Source organism: Stylophora pistillata, chromosome 1 (genome assembly GCF_964205215.1).
Source record: "Stylophora pistillata chromosome 1, jaStyPist1.2, whole genome shotgun sequence".
Lineage (NCBI taxonomy): Eukaryota > Metazoa > Cnidaria > Anthozoa > Scleractinia > Pocilloporidae > Stylophora > Stylophora pistillata.
The window spans coordinates 34,445,752-34,465,268 of NC_142519.1; the positions used below are offsets into that span (position 1 = coordinate 34,445,752).

The following is a 19,517-nucleotide window of genomic DNA, read 5'->3' on the forward strand; positions in this document are numbered from 1 at the left end:
GATATCCTTGATGTTTCAATAAAATGCCTTGGAAACCAAGCCAAACCGAACTATATTAATTTCGTATGATGCACGATCCTCGCACTAGAGAGCGCCATTTATGCAATAGCGAAAATCAGACCTGAAAAAAAAAATCAGGCCTGTACGGCATCATACGTATCTAATACCGCAGTTCAAAATATATGAACTTCATATAAACATTGTATCTGATTTATCATCACGGGTTTATTACAAATCAACTTAACGGCCTCCTCCCAGTTGGCTTGTTAGCTCAATTGGTAGAGCGCTGCACTAGTATCGCAGAGGTCAGTGGTTCGAATCCCGTACAGGCCTGATTTTTTTCAGGTCTGATTTTCGCTATTGCATAAATAGCGCTCTCTACTGCGAGGATCGTGCATCATACGTATCTAATACCGCAGTTCAAAATATATGAACTTCATATATACATTGTATCTATATTAATTTCATTTGTTTGAATTGACTTGCTTTCAATTTGTTGAATTGGTCAATTTGGAAATCTTCAAGTCTAATGTTATTGATATGTGTAAAAGAGGTCAAAGGGAAGATTTCATTTTGTTTTGAAACAACACGCATTTACACTGTTTTTAAGCGCAGTCTTAAGTTGGCTGAACACAATTTTTGATACCTTTGTTTCTTTTACTATTTTCTCTAAAACCCTTGATCTCTCGGTCGCCAAAACTGGCAGCAAGCAAGTTAACAACATAAACTTTGTTTTCTCGATAGTTTAAGGTGACGTATGTGCCGTTGCCATGGCGACATGAATAGATATAAACAGGCAATTAAAATCGGTTTTGTTACTTTGTACAAAAACTAGTCATTAGATTTTCTTCATAATTTGCATTCAAGGAGATTGTAACGATACTCACAAGTTAACGCCATTTTGCTAATAATTTAACAGAGGTCTTTGATTATACCTTGTTGTAGATTACATACATACATACATACATACATGCATGTTTATTGACCACTTCCCCAAAGGGCTTTTCAGCGTCGAATACAAAAAACAATTATAATTATACAAAGCGTAATTATACAACTTACTAAATAACAATTAAAAATAATTAAAATATCCTTCCTTTCTCTTAAATTTGTCTAATAGTACCCCTCTAAGCTTATTCCTAAAACTATTAACATCAATGCATAACTTAAAATTATTATTTAAATTATTCCATATGTTTACTGCCCTAAAGTGGAAAGTTTAAGTAGATTTTCTAGAATTTCCTTTCTTTAAAATCAATTTTTTCGATACTCCAGTTACTTATTACCTAAAGTATTTTTGTGCCATATTTCGTGAAATTCTAATAAGTGGTTCTCAAGAAATAGGCATATTTCCAAGATAGCAATTTTGCATTGACTCGCATTTTTTTACTTACTACGCATGCGCTACATTTAACCGGTTTCTTTCGGTAACGACGAAAAAGCTGAGAATTGCTGGGTTCTTTGCACCGTTAACTTTTCTAACATCTTTATAATAAAAGATTAAAGCCCTCAATACACTGCGCCAACTATAGAGAAAAATAGCACAGATAGTGCGGGTACGTGTCGAGTAAATAAAATGACCGCTCTATTGACGGCATGTTTGTTTTTTACAATCCATTTGCGCGCGCTGAATTGCATCAGCAAAAGCGCGCGCGAAAACTGGGTTCAGCCAACTTAATCTTTATAGAAATTGGTTGCCTCTGACTGTTATTTCTGAAACAGACGTTTCGGCTAATACTTAATCCTTCATCAGTGATATGAAAAACGAAGATCGTTATCATACGCTATTTAAAGTTAAAAACGTGATGCGAAGCTTGCGCGCGTAACTATGTATTTGATGCTCGCGCGAGGTCTTTATAGGCTTCTGGAATTACGATGTGATCGTTCCCAGCATTCAGATCCAAAGTAGAGTGCCAGGCTTCAAGGAAAAGTCTCTCGTGGTAATTAGTTTCGAAACCAACGACCCTGACGTTTGTGAAATCCATGTTATGGTCGAAAAGGTGGACATGGCTTGCGACTTTGGAGTTTAAGTCAAAACCAGCAACTGCCTTTTTGTGCTCCGCAATTCTGGTGTTTAATGATCTTTCTGTTTGGCCATAGTAGTTAAAATTACACTGTGTGCAATTGATTTTGTACACCATGCCTGACTTCTGGCGCTCAGGTTCGTCCAGCTCCTTGGGGCGTGGAAAAAGGCTGTTGATTGTTTGTTGTGCTTTGTAGGCTACTTTGACCTTTTGTTGTTTCAATATGCGACTTATTTTCTCGGAAACACCCTGTACATACGGCAAAGCCATTGAAGTTGGTCTGGGGGGGTTGTTTAAATGACACTCTCACAGTTCCGTATAAAAGGCATTGGATAATCGTTATCTCGCAGAACGGCCTTTACTCGTATTTCTTCTCGTCTGCCTTTATTGGTAGATGGAATGTTGTTTGCTCTTTTCAGTAAGGTGTTGACAACGGATCTTTTATGGCACATAGGATGACAGGAAAAGAAATTGAGATAACGGTCGGTAGGTGTCGGTTTTCTGTAAATCTCTACGTTAGCGCTAACGCAAAATGTTTTGAGTCGCCTGTCTCAAAATGAACTCTTGGTCTAAGGAACAAGGATGGCTACGAAGAGTAAGGATTTCAGTGGATTTAAAAAAGGTTCCTGTCAGTGAACGTACTACTTGTATTCAAAGTTAAATGCGTCTTCCTACGTAGGAGTGTACTATATGCAGGCGGGTAGTTGCACAAATGCCTTGCTCGCTATCCAGCACCAGACATACAAGTATTTAGATATTAGCGACTGTAGCGCAGTGCGAATTTTTACCATGGACTTCAGTGAGGCTTTCGATTTTGGGAACCATGCTATTTTGTCTGCCAAACTGAAACAGCTACCTCTAAATCCGTACATTATCAATTGGTTTCATAGTTTCCTCTATGCAAGACAACAACGTGTTGCTAGTTATAATTTTTTAGGACAGTGGAAATCTGTCAATAGAGGAACCACACAAGGTAGTGTAAGCGGACCGTATCTTTTTTAATATATTTTTGAACGATTTGGAGATTTTTTTTAATGGTTGCCCTGTGCTTTTCAAATATGCCGATGATTCCACTGTTCTTTCGCCTATCACTAGGAATATTGACCCGTCTGCCGACTTAGTAGGACAGTTCTTAACATGGTGTAAAGACAATAGAATGGTCTGCAACCCTTGCAAATGTAAAGAGCTGGTTGTTAGAAAGAAAAATCATAATGTACTCTACTCTCCAATTAATAATATTCCCCAATGTAATAGCTTCGTTTTACTAAGACTAACTTTACAGAGTGACGGAAAATTTGATGAGCATGTAAGAACTAAGCTTGTCAAAGCAAACAAGTGTTTACACGTCCTACGAACATTAAGAAAGGAACATTACTCTCAGGCAGAGATTGATCATCTTTTTATATCCATTGCTTTGGCTAATTTTAGCTATGCACTTTCAGTCTATGGGGCATCTGAGTCCGATCTTACGGTTGCACAAAATTTTTTAGACCGATGTCATAAACGCGGTTTTATCTCATTTCCAGTTGTTATCAAGAACCTTTTAAACAAACAAGACCGAAACATTTTGAAGAAACTAAAATCAACGGATTGCCACCCCCTAAAAGACATCATTCCTGTCCAAAAGACATATATACACAATCTTAGGAAAAAAGGCTGCGCGCGCCCGAAAATTAATATACAGCGCTTTATGAACACCTTTGTAAATAGGTTGATATTTAAGCTCCATTTATTGTAATGACATACTTTTTAATTCATAATATGTATGTAGATTTCTGTAGTTTTTCCAATTCATTGTAACATAAGATATGTAGTTTTATCTTATGATGGAATAAAGACTTTATTATTTATTATATGCAAATTGCAATTTTCATACTTAAAAAAGTGACAGTTAAACAATAACAAGTTGCAAATGTGTCGGGGTGATTTTGTTTGCTAGAGACACAGGCAATCTCACAATTTCTACCGTTGAGCAAAGGACAGGCAAATAAAACCAAGGTGATCCGAACTATATTTATTTTATTTCACATTTCAAACTTTCCCAAAGGTGATGTGTTAGGAAATTTTAGTAGTTTTAAGAGCTTTCTGTTGTTTCTGTAAGCTGGACAAGAAGCAGGAGTGAATGCTCAGTGAATGTTTCCTTTACGGCTTTGGCGGCCACAGCCATCGCTTCCGGCAAAAGTTGTGACAAGCAACATTATGGCTGTGTCTCACAAGGACTGGGAACTACCGAATTCACGAATTTGATTGGCTGAAATATTGAAAGCGGTCTAGATTTTCCCATCTAGACCGGTCTAGAAAAAAAAGGTACAAAGAATATAAAAAATTGGCATATAAGACACAGCCATATAATAAACATCTTTTTAACCGAGCTAGGTCGGTCTGTATGGGAGAATCTTGACCTCGGTCGCTGGTACAGACCGAACGCAGTGAGGTCTGTACTGGAGACCTCGGTCAAGATTCTCCCATACAGACCTCCCGCTCGGTTAATAAGAACTAATAATAATAAGAACTAATAATAAGAACTAAAGTAATAAGAACTAGTGAAACCTTCAAGTCTAATGGTGTTTATACGTGTAAAAGAAGTCGAGGGAAGATTTTATTTTGTTTTGAAACAACACGCATTTACACTGTTTTCAAGCTTAGTCTTAATCTTTATGTTAGCGCTAGCGCAAAAGGTTTTGAGTCGCCTGTCTCAAAATGAACGCTACTGGAAACTAAATTACAAGGATGGCTAGGCATAGTAAAGATTTGAGCGGATTTAAGAAAGGTTCAATTCAAAGTTAAATGGGTCTTAAGATGTACATATGTGCAAATTGTAATTTTTACACTTAAAAAAGTGACAACGATACAACAACAGCTCGGCTGCCAAATGGGTCGAGGTGCTTTTGTTTGTTGGAGACAGGCAATCTCACAACTTCCACCGTCGAGCAAAGGACAGGCAGATAAGATTAACGGCAATGTGTTTGATATCCTTCAAGCTTCATGAAAATGCCAAGGAAACTAAGCCAATCCGAACTATATATTTCATTTGTTTGAACCGACTTGCTTTCAATTTGTTGAATTAGTCAAGAGCCTAAATGCGGGATGTATGCAATTGACGCAGATTACGAATAGCTATCTCAAATGATTGATTGATGATGTATTGGGATAAACTTTCCTAAAGGTGCTTTCTTAGGAAACTTCAGCAGTGTTGACAGCTTTGGTTTTTTTGGTAAGCCGGACAAGAAGCAAGATTGAATACTCAGGCTGTCAACTGTCACGAAAGGAAATATTTTATCCAATGTCATACTTTCAGAGACCTTAGGCAACACATCAAAGGATTTGTCCAGGACCGACAAATTCTCTGTATCTGCTAAATTACCCACAATCGAAAGCTCGAATGGAAAATAAAATTTCGCGGAGGCACCAGGCGTCATGGAAAAATTCCACTACACAACGTTCAGGGGAATCACCAAGCCAGCAATCCGACGGCGCAGGGCGGTGTTAGCTGCATTTCTAGGCTACTTTACAAAGAGATCCGAGTTCTTAAAGTTTTTTTCAAAAAAAGTTATCCGTGATGCTGACTCACACCGAACATGCAAAGCGAAAGACCATTACAGTAATGGAAGCGCTTTGCGCTAAGGCCGTACCCTTTAGGGCTTGAACTCACTTTAAAGCTATCTTCCAATTCAAATTCTTGCAATTGGACTCTGGGGTGACAAGTACGGGTCCAAGACTGGCCGGACATTTCTCTCCAGGAGTATCCCATCCAGGAGAGGGTAGTGATATTCCTATTCGCTTCATGCTACATGGAAACTGGGGTAAGCTCCGGCTTGGTAGACCGAGAAGGTAGAGTACATCCTTACCTTAACCTGTATCAGTTAGGATGGCAATGTCGATGTAAGTTGTCCTATATTTTGCTTATTATGCTTCCTTGTTACATGCTTCAGTTTGAAAACTTGAGCAAAGGATCTATGATCGGTTTATTTTGGCTATCAGTTCCCTCACCTTCCCTTTCGTCAAAGTGGGTCCGGTCCGTCCATCGGGAATGAAAGGGAGAGAGAGTGAAAGTTCAGGAGAAGCCTGAATGTGTGCGTCACCCTGTTGATTCAGGAATAATAATAAGGCTACAGAAATACAATTAATTAGCTGCTTTTGAATTAAATGGAATGTGAACCTCATTAACTTTGACAAGTAAACTTCATTTGTACAAACCAGTGCATATTTTTTTTTCTCCTAAAATTTGGGTCGGTCGGGCGCTAAGAAACCAAACATTTTATGGGAATGGCCGCACGCATATCATAATTGTGCCTCTGTTCTGGTCACAATCAATGTGCCAAAGATTTCAAAAATTGTTCTTGTTCTACACTGAAACTATTTTTGAATGAGGACTGTGCCAACACGTCTTGTTTATGGATGCCACGCACAGGCAAGCAACGGTTCTAGAGATAAGATAGAAGAACAAGGAACGTTATTGTTTCAAAATACTCTCTGCCAAATACTAAAAACTCTGAAGTCTTCTTGAAAAGGTTTTCGTTCACCATTGTTTCAAAATTTTCAAATCAGTAATAAATATATTATTTTCATAAATTTTACAACACCTTCAGAAGGGTTGGTTATCAAAAAACGAGAAGCTAACCGTGTCCAAACTGCAAGCCGTAAAAATACGTGATTAACACGTTACAAAAAATCACCTTTTACATACTTTTAATCTTTTTTTAATAATTATGGTCTTCAATCAGGTGGGTCCACTGTTCTGAACTGTGTGAGTTTGCGCGTTATTGTTAACTCATTGCAACATGTAATGTTTTGTGGATTGTACTAAATACTCAGGCTCAAGCCCCTGATCGAAATGTTCTTACAAATACTGATATCCAATCCACAAAGGGAACTTTGATATACACTTTTGGTCATAAGATATGTGAATTTTACAAAGTGGCAAGGATTCCCCCAAAGGGGACGTTAAATGGCACGTAATAAATAAATAATAAATAAATGACTTTATTGAATCACACAATTACTGGGAAAACCAGTAGTTCTCATTGTGGTCCTCTAAAACTACAAAATTAAATAGCAAAAATACGAAGAAAAATACAATTAAAAATTAATTAAATATTTAAACTTATGACAAAATTATTTATTGTAGAGTTCCGATCTAAATATTTATTGTACAGTTCATTTCTAAATTTACAAAGGGAGGTGAGACCCCTTGTAGTACTGTCTTGGTTGTTCCATAATCTAGTGCCACTTGCAAGAAATGAACGCTTGCCAGTCATTGTGCTAAAAAAAGTAGTTGACGCCCGAGTTGTGTAATTATGTCTATTTTTAACGTAACGAATATAATGATTAAAATAATCAGGACATTTCCCATGGATGATGTTGTGCATAATACACAATTTTCTACCCTCCTCTTGTCCCCTCTGCTAACTATGCTTTGACCCTGTCTCCCCCTTTTCAATCTTTAGGGCACCTAGAGTATCTTTTTAGTAACTTTATGCATGGAGTTTAAATCAATTTTCATCCCCATGATGCACAAGGCGAGAACATGTGTGCTTGAGGGTAACAGGTTACAAAACTAAAATAAGAATTTTAAGTGGAGCTACTACTTCGAGTAACCTTGTTATTACCATTGTCACGTTCAATCTCAGTGTCCACCGAACCAGAAGAGATGACAATCGCCCTTTTTGGTAAATAAAAATATAAAGCCTGCTCTTGAACCGCTAAAAAACCTGACTTTCCACCCCACATCTTATAATGATCTTATATCATATAATGATCTTATATCATATAATGAATGCCCCTCACATTGTAATAAGTTAACTCTTCAACAGCCAGTGAGGAGTTCTAATGAAGCGAACGTCAGTAAAATCAACTAAGTGCAGCTCTGCCTTTAGGCCTGAATAAATCTTTGTATTAGTATTGTTCCACGTGGCTATCTTTTTCTAGCCTGCTTTCCACGAAATGTTGAAATATCTACATGTACTGCAGTTTTAAGAAAGTCATTTGGCTAGACTTACCTGTAAAGTGCAGACCCACGTCATTGTAACTTCTTAATTAAATCATTACTTTCATTTAGAAGAGTTATTTCTTCATAAACAGACTTTGCATTTGCCACATCTGGAGGAAAAAGCATATGTGAAGGTTCCACTGTATAAGCTACTTAAATTAACAATAGTAGTTTAGCAGTAATAAATAGCAAGCATGAAGGCATCAATAGTAATATTGAGTAACTAGAACTGTTCCTTAACCTCCCATTAAAAGTCCTTTTTTTCAAACTTCCAACTTCCGTGGCTTGGCAATGAGTGCCATCCGAAAAAAAATGTTTCACTTATATTATACAGCTGGGTCTAGTTGTTCAAAAAGCAGATAACACAAATTTCTGCTAAAAAAACTAAACTGGTGTCAAATTGTCCTAAATTACCAAAATGATTCTGTAAGTTAATATCTGCTTGTACAAATGGGAAAGGAGCATTTTGCAAGAAAAAAAATCCCCCCCCCCCCCCAAAAAAAAAAAGAAAAAAAAAAACAGAAACAGATGTCAGCTACTTTGAAGCTGTTTATGCAATGCAATGCAATGCTGGTCATATGATGCTTCACATTATTATCTGCATGACCCCTTTGGGACTCCTATGAACAAAAAGGCTAATAATAGTGGCAACCACATGATTTCCAATCATCTAAAATGGTGACTACCTGAAGATTTAAAAATTAATACTGCTTGTGTTCTTCTCGTTTTGTTTCATTTTGGTTTTTTCTACCCAATTCATAGTTCCGACCTGTCAATCAGCAATGCAGAATCAACCAATCAGAAGGAAGCGTGCGGCATGCTGCCATCTTGTCCCACAACTTTTTTGAAAACATGGAGGCGCGAACGGCGGAGTGTCCAGCCCTTCAGACAATTTGGCGAAAATTCCAGACCAGATTTCGGTTTCCTTTCTTCCAGATCATTCTGATCTTTCACAGAAGGTTTTGGAAAAGGGTTTGAACTATTTTATTCAAGGATTTGTTCATGATATTAAGATTTGCCACGCTCCAAACACTGGAGCTAGTGCACCTTCTGGTACAAGAGTTGATGCGAAATGCTGGTGATCAATGAAAAAACACGAAGATCCGCACAAACTGCATCTAGAAATCAACGACAACAAGATATCAGAAGCCGTGTGTACTTGCAAAGTTGGGTAGGTTAAGGTTTTTTCGTTTTTTAATTTTAATTTTGATAATAAGGCACAACATTATTTTCAAACAACGAACATATGAAATACATATATATGAACTGCGGTTATGAAGCGTATATGTGCACGATCCTTCGCAGTAAAGCACTATTTAAGCAATAGTGAAAATCAGACCTGAAATAAATTCAGGCCTGTACGGGATTCGAACCACTGACCTCTGCGATACTAGTGCAGCGCTCTACCAATTGAGCTAACAAGCCAACTGGGAGGAGGCCATTGAATTAATTCGACATAAACCCGTAAATGATAAATCAAACAACAAACATATGAAATACATATATATGAACTGCGGTTATGAAGCGTATATGTGCACGATCCTTCGCAGTAAAGCACTATTTTATGAATATAATTTAGCTCCATATTACACATAATTTAGCTCCATATTAATTCGACATAAACCCGACATAAACCCGTAGCTCAATTGGTAGAGCGCTGCACTAGTATCGCTGAGGTCAGTGGTTCGAATACCGTACAGGCCTGAATTTTTTTCAGGTCTGATTTTCACTATTGCTTAAATAGTGCTTTACTGCGAAGGATCGTGCACATATACGCTTCATAACCGCAGTTCATATATATGTATTTCATATGTTTGTTGTTTGAAAATAATGTTGTGCTTTATTATCAAAATTAAAATTAAAAAAACGAAAAAACCTTAACCTACCCAACTTTGCAAGTACACACGGCTTCTGATATCTTGTTGTCGTTGATTTCTAGATGCAGTTTGTGCGGATCTTCGTGTTTTTTCATTGATCGCCAGCATTTCGCATCAACTCTTGTACCAGAAGGTGCACTAGCTCCAGTGTTTGGAGCGTGGCAAATCTTAATATCATGAACAAATCCTTGAATAAAATAGTTCAAACCCTTTTCCAAAACCTTCTGTGAAAGATCAGAATGATCTGGAAGAAAGGAAACCAAAATCTGGTCTGGAATTTTCGCCAAATTGTCTGAAGGGCTGGACACTCCGCCGTTCGCGCCTCCATGTTTTCAAAAAAGTTGTGGGACAAGATGGCAGCATGCCGCACGCTTCCTTCTGATTGGTTGATTCCGCATTGCTGATTGACAGGTCGGAACTATGAATGGTCATGACAGACGATACTTTCATCTGTGTAATGACATCTTTTCACAGGTTGGGCCTTCCTTTACAAGTGGTCATATTCCTAATACTGTAACTCATACAAGCACTTGGAGCATGAAAGAGTTGCAAAGGATGGCATCTCTAGTGGCAGGAACAGATGAATACAGTGTACTATGCAATAAATACCTTACTGCCTTTTATTGTTAAGTTAATAGAACTTTAAAGTTGTTTTGGAAAGCCATGCACTTTTCAAGAGCATTCTCCCTCTCAATAGAAGTTAAAACCCTCTTTTAAATCTCATGAACCTTGTTTCAATCTCTCTTGTTGGCATTTGAGTTCCTCCATCTGCATGGTGGCTTCTAACAATTGGTTTTCCTCTGCTCTCTCATCTGACTCAAGTAAGGAAATGAACTGGGTGACATCTCTTGAAAATTGTTTTCTACATAGGCCAGTAACAGAAAAAAAAGTTATATTCATTTCAAATTACAACAATCCAGTTTACTTCCATGATCTTTCCAGCTAGCCTGAGATAACCTTGCTCTCACAGAAACCTTACCACATTTTCCCTAAATCATCAGCCTTCAACAAAATGACACTTAAAAAGTCCCACCAAAAAACAAAAGTAGTAAAATGTCAACAACTAATATTGATGTAGGGTAAACAGCATTTTTCCCAATTAATTTCTACAGCTTCCCCTATTTCTTACAAAATCAAGTTAAATGTGAGCCTTCATTATGTACCAGTAATAGAGTTTTCCAGAGATCTTCAGAGTTTGAGGTGGTATCACTCCAGGCATGCCACAGACAGGCTTTCTAGTGCGGTAAAGTACTGGTCATTGATGTCCTAATCTCACTTAACACATCTGACAGCATATTTTTGTTTGAATCTCTCCAGTGTGTCTCAGTCTTTTTATAATAGTTAGTCTTGTTCTAATACACTTTTTGATATCTTAACTCGCACTCAAGAAAATAGGGTCTAGTTTTACTTCTCCACCTACACTAAAAGAATATCTCATTCACTTTTATTACTAGTTTTAAGTTTAAGTTTAATCCATTCGCCACGGGAGTGGCAGGAGAAAGGAACAGGACTATCGTCCCAATTGACACCTAACTCCTTTGTACCCACCATCCTACCCCAGGGAGGACATCCATCACACAGTAATCTCATGCGTGGGAAATTAACGTCTCCTACCCCCAACCCTGCAGGAGGCGGGACCTCCATTTATTCGTCCCTATCCGAGAAGACTAGAATATCTAACCATTTCTAGATGTTATAGAAAGGTAGCAAATTCTTCTTCTTCTTCTTCTTCTTCTTCTTCTCAATTATTTTAAGACCTCGAGTGTTGGTCCAGCCGGGGCTCGAACCCTCGACCTCCCACACAACAGTCCAGTGCACTATCCATTGGGCTAACTATCCATTGGGCTAACTATCCATTGGGCTAACTGTTTCTTAGTAAAACTAGTAACAGGGTTCATCCCTTTTTTTGGGGACTTTTCCAGGACTTTGATTGAATTTTCCAGGTTCCAAGATTCAATTCTCCTGACAGTCTACATATCATAATTCTGAAAATGCTATTGCTTGAGTTTAGTAAGCAGATTTCCAGGACTTTCCAATCCCAGAAAAATTCCAGGACTTTCCAGGCTTTCCAGGACTGGTACAAACCCTGTTATAATAATTTTGTACTCCTTGGTAATCAAAGTAAAAGTCTTACTTTTCATTGCTGATTCCTCTTTCTGCCTCTTTCTGTTGAAATATAACCTAGAGCTTTATTTTCAAGTAATTAGGTTGCTTTGAAGAGAGGAAAAAAAGGGTCATATGAGCAACTGCATTAGTAGTTGTCTTGCACTAACAAAAAGGCATAAATAACTTTTGTGCAGCCACATGAAACAAGATAAATATCTTTTTTTAGACTGGTTGTAAACTTCAAATAATTTTCCTTCTACTGCACAACACAGCAGTATGAAACATTAGAAAGAAAAGTTCAGATTTTGAGCCTGAGTACTTTCCACTGAACTAAACTAAACAGAATTTTCACATTGATGAATTGTTGAAAGAAGCCTCAATCCAACTGATGCAAGCAATTTGCCCTGATGCCACAATCTGAAAGGTCCAAGAGATAAACCATACTGCTGACTAGGGGGGATGTCAATATATATATATATATAAGTAGAAACTTGTAAGGGGTCCCACAAACAATGCTGATCAGTTTCAAACGCACTGCTTAGAGGATCACTGAAGCGATCGTGGGCTCTCGAAATAACGTAAATAAAAGCAGAAAAGTGATGGTCAAGAGGCCAACTCCAATGTAGCTTTGTTGGTTTATTAGCTCGACGTTTCGACCGTCTTGGTCTTCCTCAGGATGAGCATGAGTATGACTGATGAGTATGCTCCTGAAAAAGACTGAGACAGCCGAAACGTCGAGCTAATAAACCAAAAAAGCTACATTGGAGTTGGCCTCTTGACCATCACATTTCTACTTTTATATATATATAATTATATATAAATATAACAATTATATATAATTATTTATAAATATATCAATTATATATAATATATATATATACATATTTATTAAAAACTGGATCATTGGATAATGTAATTCAAGACTTTTTATTGGCTTAGCCATTATGGTATATGAGCCAATATACCATAATCTACAAATATGGCAAGCGTACACGTCAGCTTAAAACCAAAAGGGAGCTAAAAAATCCAGTTTTTTCTTACAAAATAATAATTTCTTGGGGTAGTTTTTAATAAAACAATTATTCCACTCACGCTTGTTGGATGAGATGATTATAGCCAACTCGGCGCTACGCGCCTCATTGGCTATCTATCATCTCATATCCAACGCGCGCCCGTGGAATAATTGTTAAATATCTATATAATTGAGAACGGAGTGGTCAACTGAAGATTTGGCTTGGCATTTATTACTATTTAGTTTCGCACTACACAGCTTGTGTAGCACTCGTCGGATAAAACTGCCAAATGCGAACTTACGTTACACTGATTTGAAATAACATTCACCGATTTGAAATAACGCAATACCTACCATACGCGCCTTACATACATGCCTTACGCGCGCACAATAAAGGTAAGGGCTAGAAATAAATAAGCAAATAAATATATAAATAAATGAACACAGACACTTAAAGCGTGACAATGAATAAACACAGACGTGCGTACATTACAGGTAAGGGCTAGAAATAAATAAAAGCGGACACTATTGCATGCCAGGGTTGGTGTTGAAATTTTTCAGGAGGAATTTTTTAGCACATCTACATGAGGTTAACGGTTCATTTCATTTGTTAAGAGAGGCTAAATCAGGTTTGCAAATTATATAGTACTTCTCCCAGAGACACAAGTTACAGCGATTTGAGACAGGGCTGTATGGAGCGGCCTGCTTTAGAATCTTCCAGGAAATCGTGTAGTCTTGTTCTTGTCTTTTAGGTTCCAGACATGTTTACTTAGTTCAGTGCTGTGTCTTTTGTTAGAGTGGTTGAATGAAGCTTTGTGGTTGGCATATCTTATCTTGAAGGAGTTTTCTGTCAGGCCCATATAGGTCTTGGTGGGATTATTGTCTTCGGTTGTTACGTTCACTTGATAAACAACCGATTCCTTGAGGCAGTTTCTACCCATGGGACACTCAGCTGGGTTTCTACAGTTGCATGCTTTTGCTTTATTGTTTAAGACCGATTTGTTGTGGCTGTTGGTGGTTTGCTGAGGTTGGGCATACAACTATAGCTGATCTTTACTGTGTTGCAGTTGAAGATCTTATGTAACACATTGTCCTTGGGGAATTCCTCATTGAGTATCCTTAGAAATACACATCCAATGTTGGTTTCTACATTTCTAATATACAGTGGATTGTACCAAATTATTTCTCTCCTTCGATTCGATTTTGGAGGTTGAGTAGAGGTTTGGGGTGAAAATGTAAGTTTATGTTTGCATCCACTGTTGTTGAGGGCATTCTGACAGAGCGGCACTGCCTTGTAGAAGGATTCTTCATTGTACAAAATCTCTGACAAATGTTTATTTATAGATAGTGGAATGTTGTCAATTATGGTCAGTGGGTGGTTGGATTTCTTGTTGATATAAAGTGGGTTGTTGTTAGGCTTGTTGTAGGGCATGTATTTACCATTGTTAAGATTGAGAGTGAAATCGAGGAAGTTTACGACTTTCTTGTTGGCTTCGATTCTTATTTTAAGGCCATGCCTCTCAAAAATTCTACAGAGATCTTTCTTAATTATCTCTGCTTTTCGGGGTGATTTCTGGATCACTCCAGGGCCGTCATCTCTGCATAAGCCAAAGTTGTGGCCATGTTTCTCCTTGATGGTGTACAAGAGAGAGGAGCCAACGAGCTCGCATGACTCTGCACCGTTGTAGCTTCCCATAGTCACATCGAAGAGGTCAGCTGATGTTTTCTTTCCCATGGTTCACCTTCACTATAGAGGAGGGATTTTTTCATGTGAAGGATGATGTTTCGTTCTTCATCAGTTATGCTGACATGGCCGGAAGTGAATTCACTATTTGATGTTCAATAATCTTGTTTTCCGTTTACGTTTTAAACTTAACAGTCTGAAGCTTCAGCATCCCCTATTTGAACTATTGAAGATTGGTTTGTTTAAAGTCCTATCTTGACACAAAAGAAAATATGCTCAAATACCCCACCCTTGTGCTGGATTTGATGGTCAATGTTTTTGTAAAACAGAAACTCAGTGACCATGACTTTAAACACATTGACCAAGCTTTAACACCCAAACCTTGTTGACCTTTCTTGTGGGCCATTTGCTTGCAAAAGTGAATCATTTGCCTTTACACACTTTCCATAGTTTAAGATGTATCATTTCTATTCCCCCGGAAAGGCTTGACACTTCTGGTCCTTACCCCAGCCAGCAAAGGTTCAAATTCCCCATTCCCTGGGCGCAGATGCAAGTTGCCCAGGGAACGGAGGTATGTTTTGAGCTATGAATTGATAGGTGCATTTGGATCCTGCCATAATATGAAAATATATTACAAGAGGTTTAATACATAAAAGTCAACCTTTTTCTGGCAAAGATGTTCAGCTCTTGCTGATAGCTCTTGTCTCTTTTTTAATGAAACAACTCCTCGGATACCAAACCACCTAAGGTCAAGCTCTTCCTCAGCTAAATGCTGGTTTTTAAGCACAACCAAACCCTGCAATGATTTCAGGTCTTCTGTAAGGTCTTGAAATTTTAGCTGGAAGTCCTGGATTTCACTGTTTACTGTCAGAATATAAAAAAGAGTCAAGTGAGTTGGTGGGATTCATAGGTGGTAAAAGTTTTTTTTTTTTTTTTACAACAAAATTAAGTAAATGCATGCAATATTCTGATGAGAAAACCTTGTATTGGTAAGAGTGGGTGTATTGGTAAGAGTGGATGTCTTGCAATCTGGATATTTTAATTTGACTATAATCCCCTTTGATTACCCCCAGAAAGTTGCTAACCTTTGTCCTTAGTACAGGTCGCTAATTTGGACTCTCAAGGAAACCAAAAATGGTAGAGTTTGTGGGGTTTCGAGTTAGCTGGTAGTAAATTACTGAAAAATGGAGTCAAGGGAAATCAGATCTTGTTCACGTTACTGAGGGGTTCAAATTAAATGATTTAGTGGGGTCCTACCGCAACTCCATTACTAGTTTACATCAACATGTTTATTCATTTTGAGGTAGCAAATTCAAGCCTTTTCAAAACACAAAATCTTAGCAAGCCAGGAATAATTATCACATATCAAGAAAAATAATTACCAAGGCTTGAAACATCGCAACACGTGGTTAGCCTTTCGTCAGAGCTCTGACGAAGGGCTAACGCTCGAAACGTCAGCTTTTTAATTCTTAACGGTGGCCAATTTACAATTTCAACTTAGTTGATATAACCAAATTACCTTGTCATCCCTACCGACGCAGCACCACAGTTTCTTTAGTAACTTACCCCCTTTATTCATTTGCCTCTTATTTGGTTTCGTGCACATGTAAAAGTAAAAATTTATTCTCAGTTACACTGAATCAGCTACTAACCTTTCCGCAGTATGGAAAACCGTTCACGAATTCTCTCTTCGGACTGTACAATTTGCACGAATAAGTCATTGAGGACACTCATATTGTACCAGCAGTGTTTCGAACTTTACCGCCAGTCTGCGTCAGTTCGCCAGTGAGCTTCTGCGCATGTGCAAGTCGATGCAATTCAGCGCGCGCATAGGGATTGCAGCAAAAAACAAACATGCCGTCAATAGTACGAAGCGTTATTGGGGTCAAAATTAGAAAACAGATTTTGTGTTTGATATTTCATTTGGCCGAACTACAGAATTATGTTTCAGCGTTGCATGGAATTATGTTCCGCTCTTTTAAATCGAATAATTGTGATACGATTTTTGTTATTACGTAGCACTGAATTATATTCGGACGATGCCGAATTTTGATTTTCGATATTTACATTCGGCCGAACTACAGAATTATGTTCCAGCGTTGCATTTTCTGTTATTACGTAGCTCTCAATTATATTCGGAAGCTGCCGAATAATTTTTTTATTGTCTAAATTATATTTTCCATTTTCGACTTTTATCTTCCCTGCCGCCGAATTTTTTACATTCTGTTGTTCTATATGACCTGCTAAATTATGTTTTCTAAATTATGTTTTCGATCTTCTCTGAATTATGTTCGGCTGATGGACTGGGCATCGCATTAAGAAAGCAACGAGAAACCCTGGGACTGGAAAAACTCCCGCCTTTTGTAATTCATATTCATAATTACCGAGTCCGACGTCTTGGTTTCTATGGAAATGGCGGAGGAAGGTAGAAAGAGGGACCATGAAGAAGCTGAAGATGGAGAGAAGGCGAACAAAAGTCAGAAGGCAATAAGGCTTCTGAGAGAAGTCACGACTTTGTTGACCGAGTCGGTTAACGATGGGGAAGCGAAGGAGTCCCATGAAGAACTACATCGAGTGAGAATAACCAGTTGCTGGCGGTGATATTGTGGAAAGGCAGCTGTTCCCTTGATGACCGGTCCTCATAAGAACAAAGCCATCCCCTGACATTAGTTTTGGAAATTCCTCTTCCAATTTCTCTAAAGACTCTGAAGATTTTGCCTTAGAGTGAAAGCAAACTTTCCGCCTCCCTAAACCAGTGGCTTGGAGTTCGAGTTTTTCAGCCCTTAAAGGAGCTCTGGTCTGACCTTTTAGAGCCAAGCAAAAAAGCTCGTCGTGCTTCCAAGTTTCTTTGGGTTGGAAGAACACTCCACGTTGCTTTTGTTTGGACGACCGATGGTTTGGCTGTTGGAAAGTGGACGTGAGGACGGCAGGAGATATCTTGTATGGGCTGAAAATGTTACGAAAGTCGTCTAGATTGGCGTTCGAGGATTGTCTCACTCGATGTAGTTCTTCACGGGACTCCTTCGCTTCCCCATCGTTAACCGACTCGGTCAACAAAGTCGTGACTTCTCTCAGAAGCCTTATTGCCTTCTGACTTTTGTTCGCCTTCTCTCCATCTTCAGCTTCTTCATGGTCCCTCTTTCTACCTTCCTCCGCCATTTCCATATAAACCCATCCTCGGAGACCCAGGAACTGGAAGTCGATTTCAAGTTAAGGGCAGGAGAGCCCCTGGGGACATTGTCTTACAAGACTAGTTCCAAACGGCCGCAGTAGTTCTGGCATCTGATTGGTGCCAGAAAATCTTTGTGTTTTTCTTCGTGACGACTTAACGGCCTGCAACTTAACGGCCTGCTCCCAGTTGGCTTGTTAGCTCAATTGGTAGAGCGCTGCACTAGTATCGCAGAGGTCAGTGGTTCGAATCCCGTAAAGGCCTGATTTATTTCAGTTCTGATTTTCGCTATTGCATAAATAGCGCTCTCTACTGCGAGGATCGTGCATCATACGTATCTATAACCGCAGTTCAAAATATATGAACTTCATATATTCATCATACATAATTTAGACAATCAAAACATAATTCGGCAGCGTCCGAATATTATTCAGAGCTACTTAATAACAAAAATCGTATCACAATTATTCGATTTAAAAGAGCGGAACATAATTCCATGCAACGCTGGAAAATAATTCTGCAGTTCGGCCAAATGAAATATCAAACACCATAACATAATCTGTTTTCTAATTTTGATCCAATAACGCTTCATACAATAGGGCGGTCATTTTATTTACTCAACACGTACCACTGTGATATATTTTTCTCTATAGTTGGCGTAGTGTATTGAAGGCTTCAATCTTTTATTACAAAGATATGTTAGGAAAGTTAACGGTGCAAAGAACCCAGCAATTCTCAGCTTTTACGTCGTTATCGAAAGAACCCAGTTAAATGTAGCGCATGCGTAGTAAGTAAAAAAATTGCAATTGAATGGAAAATTGCTTTCTCGGAAATATGCCTATTTCTTGACAACCACTCATTAGAACTTCACGAAATTTGGCACGAAAATACTTTGGGAAATAAGCAACTGGAGTATTGAAAAAAAATTATTTTAACAAAGGAAATTCTAGAAAATCGAGTGAACCTTTAATAAGGGATAATTAAAGATCTCTCTGTTAAATTGTTAGCAAAATGGTGTTAACTTGTGAGTATCGTTACAAGCTCGTTGCATGCAAATTATAAAGATCTAATGACTAGATTGTCTACAAAGAAACATAACCGATTTTAATTGCCTGTTTAGATCTGCTCATGTCGCCAAGGCAACGGCACATACGTCAGCTTAACTATCAAAAAAACAAAGTTTGTGTTGTTAACTTGCTTGCTGCCAGTTTTGGCGACCGAGAGATCAAGGGTTTTAGAGAAAATAGTGAAAGAAACAAAGGTATCAAAAACTGTGTTCAGCCACCTCAAGCAAACCACGACGGCGACGGCAACGAGAACGTGGAAAAACAATAGATAGCCCAGCACGTGCCTTTTAAAACTTTGTACATTTCTTAGCCGTCCTTTGCAAAACAACGTGAAATCACCAAAATTTGCGGCAGGTCTAAAACGCAGGTCACGGGTGACGGGTCACAGGTCACAGTTCACGGGTAACAGGACCTGTCTACCTAGACTTATCAGTGAGCGTTTTTAATGCGAAGACGCTATCGACTGTGCCGTGCATTCTTCGAAAAATAATCTTGTTCGAATTAAGATTTTCAGTTTTCTTTTCAGCGGCTTCAGTCGGACAACAAACAAATTCATTTGTCCAAAACCTATAAGTGAGGGAAAGCTTAC

At 38.3% G+C, this 19,517-nt stretch overlaps 1 protein-coding gene across 7 annotated transcripts; it reads right to left on the bottom strand.

The window, feature by feature from the left end:
• Positions 1 to 3,731: 3,731 nt before the first annotated feature.
• On the bottom strand, positions 3,732 to 16,473 carry LOC111342274 (uncharacterized). 7 transcript variants are annotated; one of them, XR_015998644.1, is made up of 7 exons: positions 16,345 to 16,473; positions 15,354 to 15,556; positions 12,025 to 12,056; positions 10,619 to 10,752; positions 8,024 to 8,123; positions 7,634 to 7,686; positions 3,732 to 6,448 (listed from the first exon to the last, which is right to left on the bottom strand). XR_015998644.1 is itself a non-coding variant. In XM_022949336.2 (6 exons), exons 1-5 carry the CDS (start codon positions 16,424 to 16,426, stop codon positions 8,044 to 8,046), a joined length of 531 nt encoding a protein of 176 aa, XP_022805071.1. In that variant the 5' UTR covers positions 16,427 to 16,473; the 3' UTR covers positions 3,732 to 6,448; positions 8,024 to 8,043. The 7 variants fall into 7 exon arrangements, 5 of the variants coding, with proteins under 5 accessions (XP_022805071.1, XP_022805072.1, XP_088609161.1 ...); XR_015998641.1 differs by having other exon boundaries at positions 7,634 to 8,123; XM_022949336.2 differs by lacking the exon at positions 7,634 to 7,686.
• Between the last annotated feature and the right edge of the window lie 3,044 nt (positions 16,474 to 19,517).